Source organism: Heptranchias perlo, chromosome 34 (assembly GCF_035084215.1).
Source record: "Heptranchias perlo isolate sHepPer1 chromosome 34, sHepPer1.hap1, whole genome shotgun sequence".
NCBI lineage: Eukaryota > Metazoa > Chordata > Chondrichthyes > Hexanchiformes > Hexanchidae > Heptranchias > Heptranchias perlo.
In genome coordinates, this window is record NC_090358.1 from 23,621,216 (window position 1) to 23,636,713 (window position 15,498).

The following is a 15,498-nucleotide window of genomic DNA, read 5'->3' on the forward strand; positions in this document are numbered from 1 at the left end:
TGAGCAAAAAGCTGTTTATTAGGGCCAATGTACTTCTCAGCTGTATATTTCATTCTCCTTCAAAATGAAAAACGGTCTTTTGTTTGTTTGAATGAATCATCACCAATACAAAGGAGGCCAGGTCAAAATACGAAATTAAATATATAATTTTTTAATGCAAGCTACACAAGCAGCTGATATACACAATTGTTAATTTAATTTTAATCCTGGTTTCAGTTTTCAAAACTTGATAGCTTAGTTACAACAAAATAAATATTTTGGTTCTAATGCCTGTAAATCTATAAATGAGACTTTCAAATTCTGGGAATGGTTGTAACAGATTGAGAAACACATCATTGATCTAAATATAGAAGAAAGTCATAAGATCATAGTTGTAGAAAATCACTTAGGTTATCATGCTATTAGCATCTCTGGAGAAAAAAAGCATAGGTTAGAAATGTCCTCTACAGGCATCCAACAGGTCCTAGGCCTGAGAGGAAGCAGCTGCCAGTGTTATTCTTCCCCCAGGCCATTTGCATGGTCCGGGAGTAAAATCTGGGGAAATGTCAGGTTATTCACTTTGGTAGGAAGAATAGAAAAACAGAATATTTTTTAAATGATGAGAAACTATCAAATGTTGGTTCAGAGAGATTTGGGTGTCATCGCACAAGAAACACAAGTTAGCATGCAGGTACAGCAAGCAATTAGGAAGGCAAATGGTATGTTGGCCTTTATTGAAGGGGTTGGAGTACAAGAGTAAGGAAGTCTTGCTACAATTGTACAGGGCTTTGGTGAGACCACACCTGGAGTACTATGTACAGTTTAGGTCTCCTTACCTAGGGAAGGATATACTTGCCTTAGAGGTAGTGCAATGAAGGTTCACTAGATTGATTCCTAAGATGAGAGTGTTGTCCTGTGAGGAGAGGTTGAGTGGAATGGGGCTATACTCTCTGGAGTTTAGAAGAATGAGAGGTGATCTCAATGAAACGTATAAGATGCTGAGGGGGCTTGACAGGGTAGATGCTGAGAGGTTGTTTCTCCTGGCTGGAGAGTCTAGAACTAGGGGGCATAGTCTCAGGATAAGGGTCAGTCAGTTAAGCTTGAGATGAGGAGGAATTTCTTCACTGAGGGTTGTGAATCTTTGGAACACTCTACCGAGGGCTGTGGATGCTGAGACATTGAGTATATTCAAGGCTGAGATAGATAGATTTTTGGACTCTAGGGGAATCAAGGAATATGGGGATGGGGTGGTTTAGTGGAGTTGAGGTTGAAGATCAGCCATGATCTTATTGAATGGCAGAGCAGGCGCGAGGGGCCGTACGGCCTACTCCTGCTCCTATTTCTTATGTTTGTATGGGAGCACCCCGATCAAATACTGCACCCTGTCTGGGCCTAGTGTCTCAACATAGGGTGCACAGATGCAGCCCTCAGAGGCTGAGCGCTGCCAAGATCAGGGCCTTCTGGCTAATGCTGGAAAGCTGTCAGAGACCCCCTGCAGTCTGCTAGGGGTCCCTGGGCAGGCCTTTGTGCCAAGGTTCTTCAAGCATCCCTCCACTTGAGCCCAAATTGAACAAACAAAGCAGCAACTCAGGCAGGAGGCTGGGAATGGCCTCCCTCCTGCTTCATTAAGGCACAGGCCCGGGAATTTATGGGGCAATGAGGGGAGCAGCGTCGAAGTTCTCAAAGATCCTCCCAATGCATGTACTCAATATGCTGCCAAAGAAATTCATTCCTTCAACAAATCCACTTATACTCTGACTCTATTGGATTTATGTTGCCACCTGCAGCAAGCCAGGCTCTCCTTCCCCAAGCAGCTAATCTGCAGTCTTTGGAGGCTAGCAAATAAAGTTCTGTTTGAGGCACATACAGCCTGTGTGCTCAAAGCTTAATATACGAATTAAGAGCAGGAGTAGGCCCTTCGAGCCTGCTCTGCCATTTGATAAGATCATGGTTGACCTGATTGTGACCTCAACCCTGCTTTCCCGTCTACCTACTACAACCTTTGACTCCCTTGTTAATCAGGAATTTATCTAACTCAGCCTTAAAAATATTTAATGATCCTGCCTCCACCGCTCTCTGGGAAAGGGAGTTCCATAGACTCATGACCCTCGGAGGAAAAATTTCTCCTCATCTCAGTCTTAAATGGGAGACCCCTTATTTTTAAACCTTGTCCCCTAGTTCTAGTCTGGATTCTACTGATTGTGTCGAATGGGTTGTGGCTTTATTTGAGATTGCGGAGCACAGAATGACTCTTGGGAAACCCACATAAATTCCTTTCATCCATTTGCCAAAGGCTTTCAACCTAGCTCTGGAAGCTATGGGAATACACAGCCAGATCTTGAATTTTATCTGGACACCAAGGCCAATGTACGGGTGGATGGGAGACTCACTGAATTTATCTTTCCTGGAAAAGGAGAGAAGTTAAGTTGTCCAATGGTTACCTATCCTATTCCATGAATTAATCAACAATGTTTTGGATGGCATCATACAGGATAGGCTTGGAGTGTCTGTTCCAGGCATTTCTGAAAGTATTGCAAGCATTCTTCATAGGTGAAATTGTGATTTTGACAGAGCCAGCTGGATCACGTGCACTCTACCCATCGTCTTGATTTGGGCTACGGTGGTGGTTGTTCCACCTGTTGTATGTTGGTTTTATAAAGTTTGAGAACCTCAAAAAGGTATTGATTGAAAGTTACAGGGATTAGGCTGGATAGAGCTTTTTCAGCCAGCACAGACAGGATAGGCCAAATGGCCTTCTTCTGTGCCGTAAATTTCTATGATCTGGTCCAATTGTTCATTCATTGTGGCTCCCAAGAGTCCTGGTGGATGCCAACTTCAGCCAGGGATTGCACTGAGTAGGGGTGAAGAGCCCTTTGGTCTTTCCCATCCTTTTTCCAATGGCAGCAATGTCCCAAAGTGGTTATGCTCCTGTCCAAGCAGTTCTCTTTCATGGTTCAGAACTTGTAGGTATGCAATTAAAGAGCTTCTGTAGGACTGTATGAGTGATTTCAAACCAATATAGGAAAGCTGCCAGGGATTTGCAGAAAGGAGGGAGGACTCTGGCCAACATGAACAAGTCAATGAATACCCTGAAGGGAGAGTCACGCACAGCATGACTCTGTCAAAACTCCTTGAGGCCCTGGCTTAAGCAGTTGGTGACGGGTGCAGTACAGTGCTTGACTTGGACATCCATGCAAGGGACTTTAGCAAAGAGGCATACCAGCTGTGCTCTTGTATGTTCTTTCATATGCTGACAGTTGCTGTCCATTGTATAGCTGATGAGGAAACCGCCTTGGGATGGATTACTGCTGGGAGGTTTTACTGGCGGTCAGGTTTCAGAATACATGCTCAAATATTCACATGCTCAGGGCTCAGTACCTCCCATGATTGGATACAGGGGTAGGTCGCTGCTGCTGAAGCTTTGCACCTCCAACTGAGGTATGGTGTGTGTCTATGCTGTGGTCAGGAGGATAGTGGCAATGCACTCACGTTTGATACCGAGCGTTCTGCTTACCTTGTTGCTTCTGATTGGTGTTCACGTAGCAAGGTCTCAAACCTGCACTTGTCAAATGACCAACTATCCTTTTTGTGGGGAAGCTGAGCAGAGTCTCTTTGGGTTCAAACAGGATCCAAGATGACACACTTGGCAATAGATGTTCAGAATTAGGTGCACTGATGCCTCAAGTCCCAAAATGAAAACTCGCAAAAAAGGAGACAATATACAAACTGCACCAACAAAATTAAATAATTAAATTTAGCAAACTATGAAGGACTATTTAATTTAACCGTAAACCTTCAAGCTACTGACATAACTGAAGAACTCATCTAAATTAGACAGACAATGAGAAGATGAACCTTGGAGCAAGGAACCTAATCCTTTAGCTGTGGGGAAAAATGAACTGGTACTATTTTGCAGGTCACAGGAGTAGATCACCTCTGTACCACAAAGTCCCCACTCTTCTCCCCTCCCCTCCCACTTTCTGCATGTTAAAAATCACATTATTTCGAAGAGTTTTTTTTGCTGTTGAAGAGCTGGTCTACAAACTTGAATTCCCAGGGATATCCCAAAATATTCAGCCAGTTATCCACACATTGCTAACTCTTTAGAATCGCAGTCATCCCTACAGAGTGTGAGCTTCATCTCATGCTGCAGATTTATGAATCATTACATATTTGCATGGATGCATGGCACTGTATTTAAATTATACCCAATACAACCAGTATCGAACAATGGAGCCTTCACAAGTATCCACTAGATAAATTCTGGGCCTCAGCCATGTAACTGCAATCCCTACTTAAGGTAAGGATGTAGTTTTGAATCTCTAGATTAGTTTGAGCTTGGTACGCAATCTTAAGGATGGATTTTGTTTGAAATTGGTTTTGTCGAGACCTTGCATGAAAAACAAACTGTCCATTCAAACTGGCATAGAATGGGGGTAACAAGAATGCACAAACTCTGGTGATCTACACTGCTGCCACAGGAGATTGGACTCCCATGTGTATGCATGGATGCATCAATAGTCGGTGTGATGTTCAGTGACATAGCTAAATGAACAAGTTTACAATCATTTTCACAGGGTTCAAGCTACATGTAAAATAATGGAAAACATGAGTAAAATGAAACAGCATAGTATAAATGCAAAGATATTTATTTATATGCAAGTGAATTTTAAGTTTCAAATTAACATTTGTTCATAAATAGTAATCCTCATTTACATTTCTTTGCTTCTATGAATAAATTGTATATAGAAATAAAAGACAGACATTCTTATCTTAAATCAATGACAGAATATATAAGCAGCAGTAAAAGTGGATTAGTGCAATCAAGACTGTCTTTAATTTGTAATTTTTTTCTTGGAAGATGGGGAGGGAGGGCGGGCAGGAGAAAGAGATGAGATTAAAGTTGAAATTTTAGTAGGCAATATATAACCCACAAGCAAACAAATTTAAGAGCTGGGTGAAATTGAAATATCTGATTTCTAGAGACTGCCCATCAAAAGCAGCACATCTTTTTTAAAAAAAACATTTGTTATTATTGCAGCTTGATAAATCTTGAGGTTTGTTAGAATTTTGTGAGGAACTAATGAATTCAACAAAAGAATGTAAAGGTGGCAGCTGATAGATGAAAATTTTGCAAGGACGCACTGATCGAACAAAACAGCCCCAAATGAAAAATTACTGAGATGAAATACTTTTAAAGGCCACTTCAGTTAAATTGTTAGAATCTTCTCCAGAGTTTATCACGTTTCTGTTGGAGCAATTAACATTTTATTATGCTTGTGTATCATTTTCATTTACACAGATCTCTAAATGAATCATAAGCCAAAGTAAAAAAAACTTCCTGAACTTTACAATTCAGCAGTATTGTGACAAAAATGTACAACAAAACACTACTTAATGGGACCCCATTAATGACAACATCTATCTGATAAATTCACTTCTCTAGTATCTGAAATGGAAAGATTGACGGTTTATATTAAGCAGAAACAAAATTGAGGTATCCAAAGTACTTTGCTGTTATCCTCTGGAATAAATCAGTGCTCAGTAGAGTTCTCAGAAACTGATATAGTAAAATTTAATTGTTTAAGTCGATTTTTGGATAACATTGCTTTTTCACATATTAAGCAACAACATTAATATAAGTTCTTGCACTTCAGAATGCTTCAGTGCAAGTTAGGAATATTGAATATTTTTAACAGTATGGTATTTGATTAACAGAAACCATTTGATGACAAGATTATGAGGTGTTCCCATTAAACAGCTACTAATTTTTAAAATCAAACTTTTTCCCTTCTGGAACAGACACTACTCTACGTTCCAAAAGCAACGTTACATTCAGAACTCATTTTAAAAAAAACACTAAATTAGAAATAGACTCATCTGCTGAAGGATCCAGCCCTGACCATCTGTGGCTTTAGCTGTTACATTATAGTACAGCTTGAGTCTTCATTCTCAGCATGACTCTGGAAACCAAATAGACAGTATTCACTCAATGTATGTACTGAATTAAATAAAAAGGTTAAGAACTCCTCTAATGGTTCAGTTAGTATTAGCAGCATGTAACGGAGGACACAGACCATTAAACACCAGGTTTTTTTTCCCCCCAATTCCTGGGCTGCACAGAGTTAGCTGATCTCAGCAGCGGTGAGATTAAAGGCTCAATTAGTCTCAGTATCTCTGGTTAGTGAAGGGGAAAAAAAAAATCAGCCAAAGTTTCAGCTTTTGATTGCTCTCTCGTGACCCCTGCTGGAAAGCATGCAACCACTTATAACTCCATACCCACACCTACATGATAAAGATAAATATGATAAAAAAGTGTGCAGGAAACACACCAGTGAGATCAGAGAATATGGATCACATCAAGTAGGAACAAATAAAGAGAATGAAATAATTTTATTTAACTTCAGAAAAATATGCAACCCTATGGAAACTTATACATGACAGAAATACCAAATATAAATACAGTTCTAAGAATCAGCCCACCCCCCCAATGTTTTAAGAATAAAAATTTTTAAAAGTATCACCGCTGTCCCTATTAGCAGAAGAGCCAAGTAGACACTGTACACACAATGAAGCAACTTCATTTTCAATTTTGTCATTTTTAAAAAATATATATTTTACCATTTTAAAAATTCTGGTACCTTCACAAGTATTTTGTTAAAAATACAATGTTTATTTGTGATCCAGCTTATAAAATCAGGAAGCTTTCAGATTTTAAATCCGGGAGCATGAAAATCACAACAAAAAAAGCACAGTGAAGAGAATTCACCATCATCGACAGGTTACAGCCAGTAACTGATCCCTTTCAGTGACTGATGACCACAATTTAAATTACTGCGGGCTGTGATCTCACCAAATCCAAATTATTGTTTTATAATTCAGAGTCATTTTTAATGCAGATTTAATGTACTAAAATGAAGCGAGAGAAAGGAGTATCAAAATAAATCTAATGCTTGCTGTTAAAGTAACTTGTGACATTGCTCTTCACAAGGTAACCGTACAAACTCAAAAACACAAGCTATTCAACATTTTACTAAAATCACTTAATGAACAAAAATTGCACGTTGTCTAGGTAGTTAGATATATATGGAACAGAGTACACCCTCATCTACTTGTGCTGAACTATAGTGCTAACACAAGAAACGGAACAACATTTTTTTCTTCTTTCCTGCCACATTAGGAAAACAACAGGAAACAAGTCTTCAAGATAAACTAGATAGATCAGCTTTCCAAACAAGTTTAAATTGGATCAGCCCAAGTTGCTTGGCTTAGCAGATTTCTCCTCCATTCCATCCCCAACCCAAGTCCCCATGGGCCGTACATCCTAAAGATCGCAGGTACTTTGCAGGGCTATGAAGAGAGAGCGGAGGAGTGGGACTAATTGGATAACTCTTTCAAAGAGCCGGCACAGGCATGGTGGGCTGAAGGGCCTCCTCCTGTGCTGTAAGATTCTATAGCCACTTTCTTTCCAACTTCTACCACTCCAAGATTTGTTGCACTAAATGTGCAATCATGGTGGCTCACTCTCTGGCCTTTCTCCCTTATAGAGAAAATGCCTCCCCTCCAAGTACCACTTCCTTTCAGTCACGCAGCCAAGACTATTAACTCGTATGGAGATTTATGGTCGTGAACACAAGTGCTATTAGTCTGTGGTGTAGCTTAGAGAACGAACACACTGCATTACCATCACTCTTAAATTAGAAAACAACTATTAGCTGATGGGTTTTGCATAAAATGTTTAACCTTAAGAATTAAATGTGTTGATGACTACATAGAGGACACACAAGTGAGAACAGTGGTTTATTAATAAATAGTTGGTGTTTACTGTACAATTTACCAGTGTTGCAGGCATGAGTGACATAGCACGATACCGGCAATTTCTGTAATCCATTTGTACTAAAGTATGTACCATTTATACAGCAGCTTTGAATTTAAAAATAAGTTGCAGTTGATTTTATTTACTCACTTTCAGGGTGTGTTTGATTTTAGACAGACAGACTGACTAGTGCAGACGTAGTGAAATTTTGCTGTGTGACACGCATGACAATAAGTTAAAATTTTAACAAATACACATTGCTGGTAATGACTTCTTGGGTAATGGGGGCTGGGGATGCGGTGATTGTGGAACTGTATCCCACAAGGAACTAATGCCATCAAGTGGGGGGGGGGCGGGGGGGGGCGTGGTTTAAAAAAAAATTAGCAGCAAAAAAAGTCCTGTCCTGTTGGTTTGGGGAAGATCCTGTGGTTTCATAAACCATCAGCATGCAGTCCACAGGTGCTTTATAAAGAATAAAAAGATAAAATGGCATACTCTCTAAATACAGATGTTAATGGAATTGACATTAAATCTGAGATTTGTGTTTTTTTTTCTATGCAAAGTTGGGATATCAGTGAAATTATTTTGGACCATTATCACTAAAATATTTAAGTTTCTTGAATACGTGAAGAAGGTTCAACAATAAATTTCACAAAAATTACAGAAGAGGAAATTAGATACCTTAAATTATGGTGTAACTCTATTTAATAAACGTATTAAGATCTCAGCAGAACATCTTTTGTTTTTTTTAAAAAAATCTTCCTTTTGCCTCCATTTATAACGACTCTCCATTGATGTAAAACCAGTTACATAGTTGGGAAGGGGCCTCAGTGAACAGCATTGGGCAAGTGATATTTAACTCCAAGTCACAATAGATATTAGAGATAGAATATTACAGAAAAATAATATCTACCGATGTAATTTCCTTGCTTTTCCAAGGATCCATGTTTAATGAATTAGTTCCACGAAACTTATAACCTAAAACTGAGTGCTAAGAGGAGAAAAGTAACATCAGAGGGCAGAAGGCATAGCGATGCAAACATCAAGGTGAGCTGATTAACATACCCAAAATCAGATGAAACAAAGTGGCAAATCAACGTAAAGAATATACTGGTTTGGACTGCTGCGTTCGAAGGATGAACTTCAAAATGAAAGCTGGCAACATGTATTCAAAATGTACACACTAAACCTCTACTGAGTGTCTTGGGACTGAATCAACAAAGGTTACCTATTTTTATGGAACTCAGCATGAAAACAACTGATAGTTATATAGAAAGAGAAAAGTGGTGAACTATCAAATACATTGTTTGATAGAATGACCGAAGGGTTGGGGGAGCTCATTCAAAAACGTCTGGATTGATAATAAGTGGATCGATGGGGTCAAAACTGTGACTCGAGAACAAAATGAAATGTGTTCATTTTATTGGAAAGGAAGATGATTGATCAAAAATGATAACATGATCTCAACAAATTTATAACCACCCGGTTTTATTCCTTTCCACCTCAATGCAGCTGAGAACACAAACGGATTAAACCATAATCTAGTCTTCCACCTCCCAACCCTGAAAATACACAAACTAATTTGTTGTTTTCAAACTACCAGTGGAAGATTTCTTCTAAAAAAAAAATGAAGCTACCTAGTTGAAAAAAATGTCCATATTGCAGGACAATACCAAGAATGACAGGGAAAAAACCCCCACTTAACTTGCATTTATGTAGCATCTTTCACATCTTCATGATGTCCCAAAGTGCTTCACAACTGATGAAATACTTTTAAAATGTTGTAATGCAGGCAACTGTGGCAGCCAATTTGTGCACAGTAACGTTTCACAAACAGCAATGAGAGATGACCAAGTGACTGTTTTAGTGATGTCAAATTTTGTTTGCTAACGCTCCTGTGAAGCGCCTTGGAACATTTTACTTTGTTAAAGGCACTATATAAATGCAAGTTGTTGGTGGTGGTGTTGGCTGAGGGAGGAATGTTGGCCAGCACACCAGGAAAACTCCCCTGCTCCTTTTCAAATAGTGCCAAGGGATCTTTTACAGCCGCTAAGCAGGTGGACAGGACCTCAGTTTAATGTCTCATCTGAAAGACTGGCTTGAACCCATTTAGAGGCAAGAGTGCTAGCACTGAGCCAAGACTGAGTAGGAACAAGCTTGGACTGTAAATATCTACGGAAGGAAGGGAAGTAAGGCATTTGAGTTCCGAGGTTCTGGAAAGAATGAGTTTGAGTAACAATACAATGAATCGCCATTTCAACATGTGCCAACAGTCACTATTTCACTCCATGTGTCAGCTTGTCATCATTTCACAAGAAAAATCAACTTATTTTCCCTACAGAGAAATATAAACCACACAGGTCATTTGGAAGACACAATCAGGACTTGCTGGAGCCCAGACCCTGATCCCTGAAGATCCAGCAAACATGGGGGAGGAGTGAAAAGAATTGAAGCCAGAATGGTGGATTGTTCTTTGCCAAGATCATCAGAATTAGAATTGAGAAAAAAAGAGTCGAGTCGAAAACATCACTTTTGTCTTTAGAAGGGAGAAGAAGTGAACCATGTTATACAAACTTTAACAAAATGAAATGGAATTTCTTAATAAACTCCTCCACCTAAATCACAGTCTAAACACAAACCGTGGCAGGATCTGTTGAACAGGATGTTTATACAACTGGTGAACAGGAAATCATACAACACGAATCATTCATTTGTTATTAATTAGCTTTACTCATTATGCAACCACGTCTCCTCTGTACCACACATGATATTTCCAGCAGTAAATGTGACAATAGCAGTACTGCCAGAAATAATTTACAATGTTCGCATACATCAGATCAACTTTTTTATTTAATCACAGCCGGCGTAATTCACAATTCACTTACCTTCTGATTCAAAAGGTGAGAGTGTTACTTCTAAGCCAAGGTCGTGTAGCAACAAGCACACCAGGGAGTGAAGCAGAGAGAGACTTTCCCCACCCCCCCCACCTCTTTCTCCCCCTTCCCAGATCAACAGTAGTTTTTACAAAAATATCTTAAGATTTTATGAATTTCAATTTAAATTCGACACAGCATTCACCATGCACTAAGCGCAACTATTAGAATCCAAAACCATAAGTGCAGTTGTTAAAAATGCATCCTATTTGTTATCTCACAGGCAGCTTAAATATTGAGTACTCTTGCATGTGATTGAGCTATGCAAACCAAGGAGGTTCAATTCCTGGTCTTGCTGAGTTTGCTCATCTGAACTAGGATGGCAGTAGGGGCATGTGAAATTGGTCCCAGTGCCTTGGGGATGGAGTTCCACGAGAGGTTGTGCTCCTCATCAGTATCCAGCAATTCCTGCTGCCCAGTGTATGTGGATGCATGTCAGTTGAGGATAGGATTGGGCTCAAGTGTGCTGTTTCCCATGAGCAAATAAGTTCCACTGTTGGGATTCACACAATGAATGGTTAGTTGGGCTAGGTACAGGAGGGTGAATGACACCTAATGAACCACAGACCAGCACGAGTCAGTGGCAGAAAATTATGAATTCATGAGCAGGATTTATTTCTTTAAAAAAAACTACAGCCACCAATGGAAGTTATTTGTTCAACTATCCCTCCTTAACTGTTCTCTTCACTGCTGCAAACAAATTAAATTGGATTTCTCAATATTCATTTAAAGCACATTGCTAACAACTACATTAGAGCCTTTCTGGGACTTCCACACAACAGCCTTGTTTTTGATTGCTGGTCAATGACGTAACCTGAAATAACACTATTATGTAGCAAGGTACAATATTATGCTCCAGATTCCAATTGTTTGTATCTAGAACAACGCACAAAGAACCAAAAACACCTGGTTTGGGGGTGGGGGGGGGGGGGGGGTGGATTTTAGCCCCACAGGATTGGCAGGAGAGGGTTAAATTCTTAAAAATGTGAAACCTGACCCCACCCCACATGGACCACGACTTCCGGCTGTTCCCTCTTCCCCCCCCCTCAAAATGTTCTGCACCCTCTGTGATGTCCTTTACCCTAGCATCAGGGAGGCCACACACCATGCGGGACTCACGTAGGCAGTTGCAGAAAACCCTGTCTGTCCCCGACTATTGAATCCCCTATAACCACTGCATTCTTACACTTCGCTGTGCCCCTGTGCAGGCCATGCTCTGGACTGCACTCCATCAAGGCGTCAAACAGCAGTGAGGGTGACAATGCTGAAAACCGGAGGATTCCTGTACTGCCTGCCTCTTCCTACCCTGACGGATGGCCACCCTCTTATTGTCCTGAGCTTTTTGTGGCTGTGAGGTGACCACCTCCTGGAACCAACGATCCAGGAAATTCTCAGCCTCCCATATGGCCTGCAGTTACTCCAGCTGAAACTCTGAGCTCGAGCTAGAGTAGCCGATGGCACTTAGGAACATAGGAACAGGAGTAGGCCATTCAGCCCCTCATGCCTGCTTCGCCATTTGATTAGATCATGGTTGATCTATGATCTAACTCCATATACCCACCTTTGGGTCATATCCCTTAATACCTTTGATTGCCAAAAAGCTATCTATCTCACATTTAAATTCAGCAATTGAGCTAGTATCAATTACCATTTGCAGAAGAGAGTTCCAAACTTCTACCACTCTTTGTGTGTAGAAATGTTTTCTAATCTCGCTCCCGAAAGGTCTGGCTCTAATTTTTAGACTGTGCCCCCTACTCCTAGAATCCCCAACCAGCGGAAATAGTTTCTCTCTATCCACCCTATCCGTTCCCCTTAATATCTTATAAACTTCGATCAGATCACCCCTTAACCTTCGAAACTCCAGAGAATACAAACCCAATTTGTGTAATCTTGCCTCGTAACTTAACCCTTGAAGTCCTGGTATCATTCTAGTAAACCTACGCTGCACTCCCTCCAAGGCCAATATGTCCTTCTGAAGATGCGGTGCCCAGAACTGCTCACAGTACTCCAGGTGCGGTCTAACCAGGGTTTTGTACAGCTGCAGCATAACTTCTGCCCCCTTGTGCTCTAGTCCTCTAGATATAAAGGCCAGCATTCCATTAGCCTTCTTGATTATTTTCTGCACCTGTTCATGACACTTCAATGATCTATGTACCTGAACCCCTATGTCCCTTTGGACATCCACTGTTTTTAAACTTTTTACCATTTAGAAAGTACCCTGTTCTATCCTTTTTTGATCCAAAATGGGTGACCTCACATTTGTCTACATTGAATTCCATTTGCCACAGTTTTGCCCATTCACCTAATCTATCAATATCACTTTGTAATTTTATGTTTTCATCTACACTGCTTACAATGCCACCTGAAGCGTCCTGGAGTTCCCATATGGCTCAGGAATTGCAGGCAACTGGTTTCAGACGTCCCTCCGATCTATTTAGAGTCTACTTATATGCCTCTTATGTTATTTATATGTTTTATCATAGTATCCCTTTAATTTCTTTATTATTATTTCATTACCCTTTTTTAAAGATAGTTATCTCTCAATGATAGCCAACTACAATTATTATAGAGTGTATAATAAGTTTAACTGTTAAACTCTAACCACTTTTAAAAAAAACTAACCACTAAATTAAATACTTATCTGCAACTCCTTGTGTTGTGACGTCACTTTTTGATTCTTTTGTGTGTCCGTTCTGCTCTCCGCTCCTGGCGGGGGGGGGGGGGGGGGGAATTCCTGCCCTTTCTCTGGGCTACTTCCTTGTACCAGGTCGCTGGGGGGGGGGGGGGGGGTGGGGGGATTCTCTCGCTTTCTCTGGCTGTAGCACTAACTCCTTTAGGGATCACCGCGTGACCTCCGTCCGTTTTCCGATTGTCGTTTCCCCTCCTCCACTTCCAAATAACGGCCGCAAAAATAGTCCATAGGCCTTCCCGCCCGACAGCCTCTCAATCTGGCCGACTGCCAGGCGGGAAACGGAGATAAAAAAATTCAAATGAGATCCTGCCTTTAAATTTGGCAGGACCTCCACGTTTCTCGGCCGCTGGCAGTCGCCCCGCCCCGCCCCGCCTCCCCGTAAATATCAGGGCCCGAGTGTCAGCAATTCAGGAAACATTTTCATGATAACCTTGGAATAAATGGGTCAATTAACACAAGAGTCGTGGAAAACTATTTGGCCCATTCTGTCCATCCATCCAGAAGGAACAGACAGTAACCGAATCACAACACCCAGCTGGTTATTAAATGAGTCCAGGGTCTTCTTAGAATCATAGAATCTTACAGCACAGGAGGCCATTCAGCCCATCATGGCTGTGTCAGCTCTTTGAAAGAGCTATCCAATTAGTCCTACTCCCCTGCTCTTTCCCCAGGGCCCTGCAATTTTCTCCCCTTCAAGTATTTATCCAATTCCATTTTGAAAGTTACGATTGAATCTGCTTCCACTACCCTTTCAGGCAGTGCATTCCAGATCGTAACTCACGTAAAAGAAATTTCTCCTCAACTCACCTCTGACTCCTTTGCCAATTACCATAAATCTGCGTCCTCTGGTTACCGACCCTTGTGCCAATGGGAAGAATTTCTCCTTATTCACTCCATCAATACCCTTCATAATTTTGAACAACTATTAAATCTCCCCTTAACCTTCTCTGTTCTCTTTGAGAACAATCCCAGCTTCTCTAGTCTCTCCACGTAACTGAAGTCCCTCATCCCTGGTACCATTCCAGTAAATCTTCTGTGCACCCTCTCCAAAGTCTTGACATCCTTCCTAAAGTGCAATTCCTAGAATTTTTGCCTTCAGTACCCTACCTGAAAGCCAATTTTAATGCACTGACGACTGAATGAAGAACTTCCAGATGCCAATCCTATTTATGGGCCACTTTTATTGTCTAAATTAGAAGTACTATTCCAAACTTACCCCTTTTATATTATTTATGATCTTGTACACCACTGCGATAGGTATTAAAATGGTGACCGATAGATCTACTCCATTTACCCACATATTCTAACTCAGTAGTACTACCAAATTTGTGATCTATTACAAATACAAGATCACCAGAACTCTTTGTACAGTTGAAGATAAGCAGATTCCTTCTGAACAAGCCTTATACATTCATACCATCGGTAGAAATTCAATCAGACTTCTGTCCCCACTGGTATCTTCACAGTCCTCTTCTTTCGATTCGCTTTCCAGTATTCCTCGTACTTGCTTAACAGTCCGTGTAGCCATCTCCTGTGAAATCAGCATTGTTATTTGAAATAGGGTTTTTCGGCCAAAACCCTACGTACTCTTCAGAACCATGAAAAGACTGAAGGGGGTCTCTCAAGATGCTATTATTCAGGATTATAACATCTTGTTAAATTATTCTAAAGGAATTCTTGTTCGTTTTACATCTAAAAAGGAACTTGAGGCTCACTTAAGCCTATAAATGGATTCCAACCCTACAATGATTCCCATCACTGCAATGTATGCAGTATTCAACAGATTTCTTTGGCCTTGAGCAATTCGTTCTCATGCCACAATTTTTTCCTAGGCATCAAATTATGTGAAAGGATGGGGTTACATATTCGGGGCATAATTTTCAAACATTTGTTGTACCATTGTTTAAAGAGGGAGAAAGGGATAGACTAAGTAATTGTAGGCTAGTCAGCCTAACCTCGGTGGTGGGCAAATTATTGGAAAAAATTCTGAGGGGCAGCATAGTCATTTAGAAAGAATTAACCAAGGACAGTCAACATGGATTTATTAAGGGAAGGTCGTGTCTGAATAACTTGATTGA

The 15,498-nt window shown here is 40.6% G+C and overlaps 1 protein-coding gene across 1 annotated transcript in view; it reads right to left on the reverse strand.

The window, feature by feature from the left end:
• Positions 1–4,612: 4,612 nt before the first annotated feature.
• LOC137301893 (lamin-B3-like) overlaps positions 4,613–15,498 on the reverse strand; it is a 63,294-nt gene continuing 52,408 nt past the window's right edge. The window contains exons 10-11 of the mRNA XM_067971608.1: positions 14,838–14,951; positions 4,613–5,942 (exon numbers count right to left, since the gene is read on the reverse strand). Of these exons, the coding sequence (XP_067827709.1) occupies positions 5,901–5,942; positions 14,838–14,951 (156 nt within the window). The 3' untranslated portion in view covers positions 4,613–5,900. The remainder of the gene's footprint in view (positions 5,943–14,837; positions 14,952–15,498) is intronic.